Source organism: Salvelinus fontinalis, chromosome 39 (genome assembly GCF_029448725.1).
Source record: "Salvelinus fontinalis isolate EN_2023a chromosome 39, ASM2944872v1, whole genome shotgun sequence".
NCBI lineage: Eukaryota > Metazoa > Chordata > Actinopteri > Salmoniformes > Salmonidae > Salvelinus > Salvelinus fontinalis.
In genome coordinates, this window is record NC_074703.1 from 25,340,578 (window position 1) to 25,350,467 (window position 9,890).

The 9,890-nt window shown below is 44.8% G+C and overlaps 1 protein-coding gene across 1 annotated transcript; it reads right to left on the bottom strand.

Moving 5' to 3' along the window:
- Positions 1-5,397: 5,397 nt before the first annotated feature.
- Positions 5,398-9,686, bottom strand: LOC129838622 (leiomodin-2-like). The gene is made up of 4 exons (XM_055905725.1): positions 9,153-9,686; positions 8,180-8,887; positions 7,421-8,044; positions 5,398-5,729 (listed from the first exon to the last, which is right to left on the bottom strand). Exons 1-4 carry the CDS (start codon positions 9,429-9,431, stop codon positions 5,676-5,678), a joined length of 1,665 nt encoding a protein of 554 aa, XP_055761700.1. The 5' UTR covers positions 9,432-9,686; the 3' UTR covers positions 5,398-5,675.
- Positions 9,687-9,890: the final 204 nt, after the last annotated feature.

Below are 9,890 nucleotides of genomic sequence, written 5' to 3' on the forward strand. Positions count from 1 at the left end.
GACCAGCCTTTGTACAGTAGGATATGTACCGTACAATAAGTGTTTGCTTGGGCCTAGGGTTGTTTGAGGGAGAGCGACTCCTGAGTGTTTTGATGTTTGAGCACGTTGAAGGCGTGCACGTGGATGCGTGCGTGCATGTGCACTAAGCCCTCTGGCAACCCTTCCATCAGTAGTGAGTGATGACCAGAGCTCTCATCACCAGCAGCTTGGCATGATTCAAGCAGACAACAGCTGAGACATATTCACATGGGGTCTTTGAACGGTACATATAGCATTTAATGAATAGAGCAGACATGAATCTCTCTTATGTGCTACAGCGCTGTCTGATCTACACTTAATATTTCTACCTGACTGTCCAGTGATGTTCCACGCCCTGTCTGAATACCTGATTAACCCCCTGGTATGTCTGCTCCCACAAACTGAAATAAGATTGCCTGCATTGTTGATATTTATATTTAATAGTAGTGGGTGTTTATTTCAATCCGTTCCAGGTGATGCCTGTGTAGCTATGCCAAAGATGGGTTGGGTGCAGCAGGGTAGAGCGTGTCCTTTGTCCTCTCCCTTGTGCACTGTGGTAAGCCTGTAGGACCAGCGTCCCCTATGAATGGTTTACGAAAGGGGTTATAGCAGGTATGTCACAGTTCCAGGCCCCTATTACTGTGGGAATTACACCTGAGCAGTAAGCTTGGCACCCTTAGTGGCAATACACTGGGGACAGCATGGACATAGCAACAACGGGACTTACTGTAGGACAGGTCCATGGCAACGAGGGAACGACTACTTAATGGGAACACATGGACGTATGGCAAAAGTCCACGACAGCCACTATATCTGAGTACTGGAATGCTTGCTGCAGGCCTGTAGAAGCGTGATGGGAGGGTTGGACCAAGTAGTGGGAAAAGACAGTATTAACAGCTGTTAACTTTGGTTTCAGTGTGGCCTATGGCCATTGTCTCTCAGTTCCCAGTACTCATCATGTTGGCTAAACCCACACATGAAACTGCGAGGTCGAACAGAGTCCACATGACATAACTCATGGACTATTTGTAGTGTGTATTTAGAAGAGTTTGCCAGGCAGTGGGATTAGAAAAATAACTAATATGACCTTTCAGGAGACACTTTATTGTTATTTTACCAATCTGCCAGCTGCGTTAGGGTCAAGTGTTAAGAGTTACCAATTCTCTCCACATCCTCTTATTGGCTGTTTACACATTCTTTTTTTCTGACTGTCCACACAGTTTTATATGTGACCCATGTCGGATTTGCACAATCACACTGATGTAGCCTCTGAAGTAGCACACAGATGCAATGCTCATTTTCTGTCACTAACTAGTTTTCCATCCAATTGGCGACAGATTTTCATGCGAATATTCTAAAATCCGGATAAACAACATTTTCGCAGTTTCCACCAAACAGACTAGTCGCGGATAAAAATCAGTGCGTGATGACATTGTGCACACGAAATGTACCTTTTCGCACTAAATAAAAATCTCTAGCCAGCAGCTCGCAGATACAGCGCGGGTAGGCTACATTTGATTTATTTAACTAGGCAAGCCAGTTATGAACAAATTCTTATTTACAATGACGGCCTACCGGGGAACTGTAGGTTAAATGCCTTGTTCAATGGCTGTCACGAGAATTATGTTCTCAATGTTCATAACCCAATTCAATTAAACTACTCAGTCTGCAACCCAGAATTTGTAAGATACTGGTCGAATGAAACGGATGGAGGCCCAGCTAAATAGTCAAAATGTTTATTCACGAGAGCGCTGGTTAGTTGTACAAAACCATTCATTTTATACTGACACACATACTTTCACACACAGACTCCTTACACACATACGTACACACACAAACATTAGGTATCCTACGCACATACTGTCTACTACCCAGCCGACAAAGATTAGAGGAGGCCGTGAGAATCCCTCCCCGTCCTCCCTCAAGATAGGGAGACCGTGGGAAGTACGTCCTTTCCCCAATCTTTCAGAGGCCCCTAGCCAGGTCGGCACCAAATTTTGATAAGACAGTGTTTAAAACACCATAGAGACATCTTGTACAGTTATATTGTTTACCCTAATTCTGACTAAAACTACACACATGACTAAAACTACAAACATCATTTATTATAATTTTACTGACTAACACTACACACATTATTTATAATTGTATGATTCTGATCAATTTCACTGTCCTGGTTTCAGGGTGGAATATTCTAATCATTCATTTAAACATAAAAATTCCATCAACAATCCACCCTTAATGACTAAATAATACACACTGATACCTCAAATGCTATATGGAAACATAAATGGTATACAAGAATAATTCAAACCAATACATGTATGTACCTTCGATATCCATCAATGACTGTTATAGGCCTACATCCAATCATAACGCTTCGTGTTAGGTTTTTTTATTACAATTTTCATTAAAAAACTGTCTTCAACATTAAAAACAGTCTCATCCAACATTGGCTCCTCGTAGTTAAAAGAAACGGAGCCCTCTCCTAGGCCTGGAGGCCTGTATTTGTCATCCCACTGGACGGAGCTCGGAGCTACCTCACCATCTGTTGCGTCATTGATCTCTCCAGAGTCCTGGTGATCAAACCTCTCATACATGGAATCAAACAACATCCACACAGAATCAAAACACGCATACAGGTGAAAGTTGCCCACAACACAATGATTATGAAATTGTTCCATTTCTCAAACATACTGTCAAACCAATTTGTTAGACAATTATCCACCCCAGAGTTCTCTGCTAATTCATGAGCTAATGTGGTTAAACCGGCCAGGACCTTGGTCACTGATCTGTCTGGAGCTGTGTTATTAAAAAATAAACGTACAGCAATGAAACCCCATCATTCTATATACCCCGCCCTTTTCTGCAAATTAACATATCGAGAGTCAGTCTATTTTACCAGGTCATGAGGGAGGTGGCGAATAATTGGTCAGAGAACCCCTTTACTGCATCCCCAGTATCATTCACGAATCCCAGTTTATTATAATAGATGTCATTAATCCAATCCACATTTTTATTTATTGTCAACCACCAAAAGAACGTAGTGGTAAAGAAGGACAGATTTTTACCTTGTCAGCTCGGGGAATCGATCCATCAACCTTGCTGGCCCAACGCTCTAACCACTAGGCTACCTGTCGCCCCATGATGGATTATAGGTAAGAGCGAGAATATTTTTATTAGTGAAACGGAATTCAAACCTCATGTCACCAGAATAAGACTCTCGACCACCGTACGTGCACTCCACCCTGTGAAGTTTATCATCAATTATTTCACCTGTAGCCTAATAACGTGCATGGTTTTGCAAATCATAGTGGGAGGACCACACACCATGTCATCCCGTGACTACTTCGATATTATGGTTATTATATCAATATTTTTTGCACATATTTGCACAGGCTTTTACACCGCCATTTATTTCACCATTAATTTTCCCGACACAAAAATATCTGCACTTATAAAATTGTACCAAACCTTCCTGTTTCCATCACATCTGTCATTATTTTTTTTATTTTTTTTAGCATGACTTTACTCTCATGAAAACTGGATGGAAACAAGTGTTCCTGGGTAGTTTTCGTTGTAATGGCTGGTTGTGTAAAAAGACAAAAACACAAAAGGGAAAAAATCCAAATCCAAAAAGTCCAAATCATAGAGATCCTATTAAATTATTCTAATTCCATGGTCCAGACTGAGGTTGCATATGGAGCATTACATTTAATCAGGTTTGAGATCCACATATGGATGTGGTTCATATATGAACTCAAAATATCAGGTTCCATGTGTTTTTTTTCTGTTTACACATTAGGGAGAGATCAGATATACAGTACCTGATGATAATACCAGATGATACCGAAAACTGTGCTGAAATTGCTCGTCAAGATCGTTGTGTTTTGTTGTCTAAGTGGTGAATATTGTTTCCCTCCAAGTCAGTTCTTTAGAAGAACTGAGGTAAAAAACGTGTTTTTGCGGAGTTTGATGTCCTTTCCAATTGCATGTGGGAAGCTAGGATGGTTATTCAAGGACACTTGTTGCTGCTGCCAAAAGCCTTTCAGTTTTGTGTTTGCTTTTAACAGCTGTGGGGTGGATTTAGGACCATACCAGAAAACTCATCCAAGACACACAAATGCTCAGGGTGAGTATTAGGTGTTCCTCTGCTACATTCACTGAGTATAAACAACATGAAGAACACCTGCTCTTTCCATGACAGGCTGACCAGGTGAATCCAGGTGAAAGCTTTGATCCATCAATGTCACCTGTATTATTGTTGCCAGCAGCATACCACCCTGCATACCACTACTGGCTTGCTTCTGAAGCTAAGCAGGGTTGGTCCTGGTCAGGCCCTGGATGGGAGACCAGATGCTGCTGGAAGTGGTGTTGGAGGGCCAGTAGGAGGCACTCTTTCCTCTGGTCTAAAAAATATCCCAGTGCCCCAGGGCAGTGATTGGGGACACTGCCCTGTGTAGGGTGCCGTCTTTCGGATGGGATGATAAACGGGTGTCCTGACTCTCTGAGGTCATTAAAGATCCCATGGCACTTATCGTAAGAGTAGGGGTGTTAACCCCAGTGTCCTGGCTAAATTCCCAATCTGGCCCTCAAACCATCATGGTCACCTAATAATCCCCAGTTTACAATTGGCTCATTCATCCCCCTCCTCTCCCCTGTAACTATTCCCCAGGTCGTTGCTGCAAATGAGAACGTGTTCTCAGTCAACTTACCTGGTAAAATAATGGTAAAATAAAATAAAAAAAATAAAAATTAAATCCACTTCAGTCAGTGTAGATGAAGGGAAGGAGACTAGTTAAAGATGGATTTTTAAGTCTTGAGACAACTGAGACACGGACTGCGTATGTGTGCCATTCAGAGGGTGAATGGACAAGTTAAAATATTTAAGTGCCTTTCAACAGGTTTTGGTAGTAGATGCCAGCCACACCGGTTTGTGTCAAGAACTGCAACGCTGCTGGGTTTTTCACCCTCAGCAGTTTCATGTGTGTATCAAGAATGGTCCTCCAGCCAACTTGACACAACTGTGGGAAGCATTGGGGTCAACATGGGCCATCATCCCTGCGGAAAGCTTTCGACACCTTGTAGAGTCCATCCCAATGAATGGAGGCTGTTCTGAGGGCAGCGGGAGGGGGGATGCTGTCCGACAGGAAGATGGATATAACTTTTTGGCTTTTGGACAGAATCTATTTTGACCAAACCTTTTGGACAGAAGCCATAGGACAGTAACTTTAGAACATTATATTTTGTAGAGAATCTTTTGGACAGTCACAGTACCTTTTCAACAGTACCATGGTTTAAGCAGCAATAAAACACCATAACACTCCATTGTGTTGTTACTTTTATCTTCATGTTCAATTCATATAGTATATTCCTCACACACCAAATACAATATTTACAATTATACAAAAAAAGTTTACCTCAGTAAACAATTTAGACAGCAATTTATACATTTATCATCACAAAAAAATGTAGACAACCAAATGCCTTTCTGCAAAATCATACAGCATAAATACATTTAAAAAATATTTTGAATTTCAGAAAATTTTTTCTCCAATACTAAAGGTGTTATTACAGTGTTCATTTCCAGTATCTTCTCTGAGGAAAGTCCAGTTCAATCTGAACGTATAGTTTATGTGTCCTCAGTAGTCTTCAGATCAGCTAGTCTCTTCATCAGGGACAAAGACAAACTTCCTCTGTGGAATTTCCACCTGCAATTAAAATGACAACAACGATTTCTGTTAAATAAAACTGGATTTTTTTCCTTATGCTAGGTTCCTCGAAAACAAAAGATTCCATGAAAGCTAGAGCTATTTCAGAGAGAAATACATGTGAGCAGAAAAAAAACATACATTCCGTAGCCTAATATTGTCCAGTCCTTCCAGGATTTTGTGATTCTGCATTGTTTCAAAATCAACAATCCCCTACATATTATGCAAGGGCTTGCAAATTTGATCATCACGCACTATTACCGCATATAACTGTCAAATCACCCATTATTACTGCATAAAACTGTCCGATCATCACACTACAAAAAGAGGGCTCACAATTAAAACCAATCACTATACTTTTACCACGTAAAGTAGTTCAATAAAGCCACATGTAAACAAATGTTTTCCCCGTCAGCGCATTTGTGATAAATTGGGCAAAACTCATCACAAAATGTCAGAAATGCAGCAGCAATATCTAACATTTTTGCTCGCAACTATTGTTGTCAAAGTTCGTTCTGGTACTGTGAGGCCTTTCCCATTTCCCTTATCGTAGCAGCTGTACAACAGTCCTATTTTTAAGTCTAGTTAAGTGGCAGGCATTCACAGCCTCTCGACCCTAGCCTTCTGAGGGCAACCAGGATTTTCCACAGTAACAACATAACAAGCAGTTACCACACATTAATGGGCCCACAGAAACACTAGAGACTAGACTACTCTCTCGCTCCTTTCTCCTTCTTTCTCTCTCTCTCTCTCTCTCTCTTTTATCCCCCTCTCTCCATCTCTCTGTCTCTGTCTCTCTGTCTCTCTGTCTCTCTGTCTCTCTGTCTCTCTGTCTCTGTCTCTGTCTCTGTCTCTCTGTCTCTGTCTCTGTCTCTCTGTCTCTCTGTCTCTCTCTCTCTCTCTCTCTCTCTCTCTCTCTCTCTCTCTCTCTCTCTCTCTCTCTCTCTCTCTCTCTCTCTCTCTCTCTCTCTCTCTCTCTCTCTCTCTCTCTCTCTCTCTCTCTCTCTCTCTCTCTCTCTCTCTCTCTCTCTCTCTCTCTCTCTCTCTCTCTCTGTGTGTTAGGGACTTCAACCATGGCTTGTGTTGTGTTTGGCTTTGTTCAGACATACCACAGCGCTTGATGATGGAAAAGTGTCATATGATCGGCGTCCATCGTAAAATAACATGTCAACCACAGGAGATGACTCAGATAGCGATGTTCCTCTGTCCCCTGTCTAAATCACACTGACCTCTGAGGTACGTGTTCCCTTTGACTGTAGGAATCTACCCTAAGGTTCTCAAAGCACAACCTCATGTACCTTAGACCGTTTAGACCAGATACTTTCTCTCAGCCATTTTATATGAGTTGTCTTTGACATTTTCCAAGATGACATAGTGTCTCAGTCTGCTGGCTTTGTCACAGAAAGAGACACTTTTCCAGATGGAAACATGTTAATTCATTTCCAGGGCTGTTAGGCTGGTGGTGAGGAATACCCAGCCCAGAATACAGCTAGAATAGCCTCCATGTTGGTAAGGGCCAATCGTTTTTCCTGGCCATGTGACCTGACCAGAAAATGACTCTGGGCCCTAATGATGATGTATGAGACTATGAACACTCATAGGTGGTGTCTCACCAGCTGACCATCTTTAGCCCTTAATAAACCTCTGTTAACTCTTATTGGCTGTGCATGTACACACACACACAATCTCACCTTTCTGAGGGAGCGGACACTGGCGCTGCGGATGGAGTCCATGAGCTGGTCGTGTGAGGAGCGCAGTGGAGTGGGTGGCCTGCTGTACTCCTGTTCTCTGTTCTCTGCCACTGGCCGCAGAGCGTTCTTCAGCTCCTTCAAGATACTGTTGGTCTCTTTCAGTCCTTTCTTCCCCTTCTTCCCCTTCCCTTTCCCTTGCTTCTTAACGACCTCCTCGTGGAGCCTGATCACCTCCGCTATCTTCCTAGTCGGCTTCTTCTTCTCTGCCGGGGGCTGGCAGGGCAGTGGAGGGGGTGGGGGAGGAGGTGGGGGAGGCGGCGGGGGAGCAGGAGGGGTCTGTTTCTTGGGGAGTTTGGGGGATTGCCAAGGAGACACCCGCGGGGAACCGTAGGGCGAAGAACCCGGAGTGGCCTTCAACAGAGCAGTGGTACGGGGGTTAACGGCCCCCTCTGGCCCCGCCTGCTGGTTCTGTCTCTGTTCCTGCAGGCGTTTCTGTCTCTGACGGTCCATGTTACGGGTCAGGATGCCTGTCATGCTCATCCGGGGGCCTGGCAGGTGGAACTGGTAACCCAGCTTGATCAGGGCGTGGTTCTCCCTCAGAACCTTCACCATCTCCATCTCCACCTGACAGAGAGAGAGAGAGAGAGAGAGAGAAAGAGAGAGAGAGAGAGGGATCGTGAGTTTGTGCTTTTACTATTGCCTGCAAATGTGTGTTGAGCAGCTATATCAAGATCTAATACCAAGTCCAGACTGACTGACCTGTCCTCCACACATGTGTCTCTGGTTATGGAAGCGTAGCTCAGTCAGGGTGCTATTGCTAGGCAGAGCCTGGACCATGGCCAGAACCCCTTTCCCTGTCACATAGTTGGACTCGATGTTCAGGCTGACAATGGAGGTGTTTTCGCACAGCGTCTTGGCAATGGCCAGCGCCACGGGGTCGTCAGCATGCGTGTTGGCCAGGCTAAAGACACGCACGTGTGTGTTGGAGCGCAGTGCCTCAGCGAACTTGATTAGAGTGTCCTGTGAGATTTCCTCGATGTTGTTGAGGTTGACCTCTTTGAGCTCAGGGTCGTTATTAAGGACTCTTTCCAGGGCCTCGTCGACAACTGTTGGGTTGCCGTCGGCGTTGGGGTCAAGCGGAGGTGGGGGCGGGGTTAGTCTCATAGGCTCCACCCTTGGGGGTCTCAGGAGGCTAGGGGAGGAGATGACGACTGACAGCGGTGATGGAGGACCAGGATCCTTTGGGGGCGCTGCTTCAGGCCTTTCCTCTTCTGGCTCCTCTTCATCCTCCGCATCCTCTGTTTCAGCTTCCTCTTCCTCACTCTCCTCCTCCTCTTCTTCTTCCTCCTCTTCCTCTTCATAATCTTTATTTTCTTTCTTGTTCTCGTCATCCTCCTCCTCCTCTGCTTCGCTGTTGCTTTCTGTCACGCATTCTTCCTCGCTCTTTTCGGCATCATCATCGTCCTCCTGTTTAGACATAAGGTGTAAATCTCTCATTAATCTGACTCAGACACATGGTCATGTTCTCTTAAAACTGTATTATGTCTAAAGTTAGACCTAAACGGGATGAGTTTGCATTTTTTTGTGTGAAGGTCCTAACTGGTTCTCCATTATACAAGAAAGTGATCATTATTGAATAATGAAGCTTCTTAATTGGTCAAACAGAATTGAAGGTTATATAGATCTGAGAGTAGCAAGCTAGCAGAGTTCAGACTCTCTCCTGATCACTGACCTGTTTGGGGCTGCTGGCTTCCCCTCTCTCATCCTCCAGTATCCTCTTGGTCTCCTTCTCCCAGTACTTCAACAGAGAGTCTCTACTGAAGGTGCCAGTGGGGGTCTTCTCCGTCTGGTCCCTCTGTCTCAGGCCGATGGGCACGTTGGCATCAGGGTCTATGTCTGCCAGCTCCATCTCCAGCTCTGCTAGCTCCTCTGGGCTGAGAGAAGCCAGTAGTTCATCCTCATCCACATCCTCATACTTACTCAACTCCCGACGGTACCCAAAACCGTTCATCGCTGAAGAGGTTGGCCCCTTGGCTGGGCTCCAGGTAGATGGGGCTCTGTGTGCCGTACGAGTCCGATCAGGATGGGATCTTTCTGGGATAGGGTTCCGGTCAGAGTGGAGTCTTTCTGGGGGTGTGGGTCCAGTCAAGTTCAGTCTCAACCTGATCTGTTTGTCCTCTACTGCTTCAGTGAGAACAGTACCAGTGGTGTGTGTGCAAGGGGCCTAGCTGGGGTGTCTGTGTCGGTAGTGTGTGTGTTGAGTGTGTGTCCTGTTCTCCTCTCTTCTAATCTCTCCAGCTGCTGCAGAAGCCTTAAGAGAGGGATCAGTGGAGTGCAACAAAGCGTTGGACCATGATGCACAGTGCTTTTTTGGGAGGCGCTGCTCAGAGAGATAGACTAGAACCACAAAAAGCATGTGAGCTCAGAGAGCAGAGCGGCCCTGGTCAGGCCTGTCAGCGCATCCCAGCAG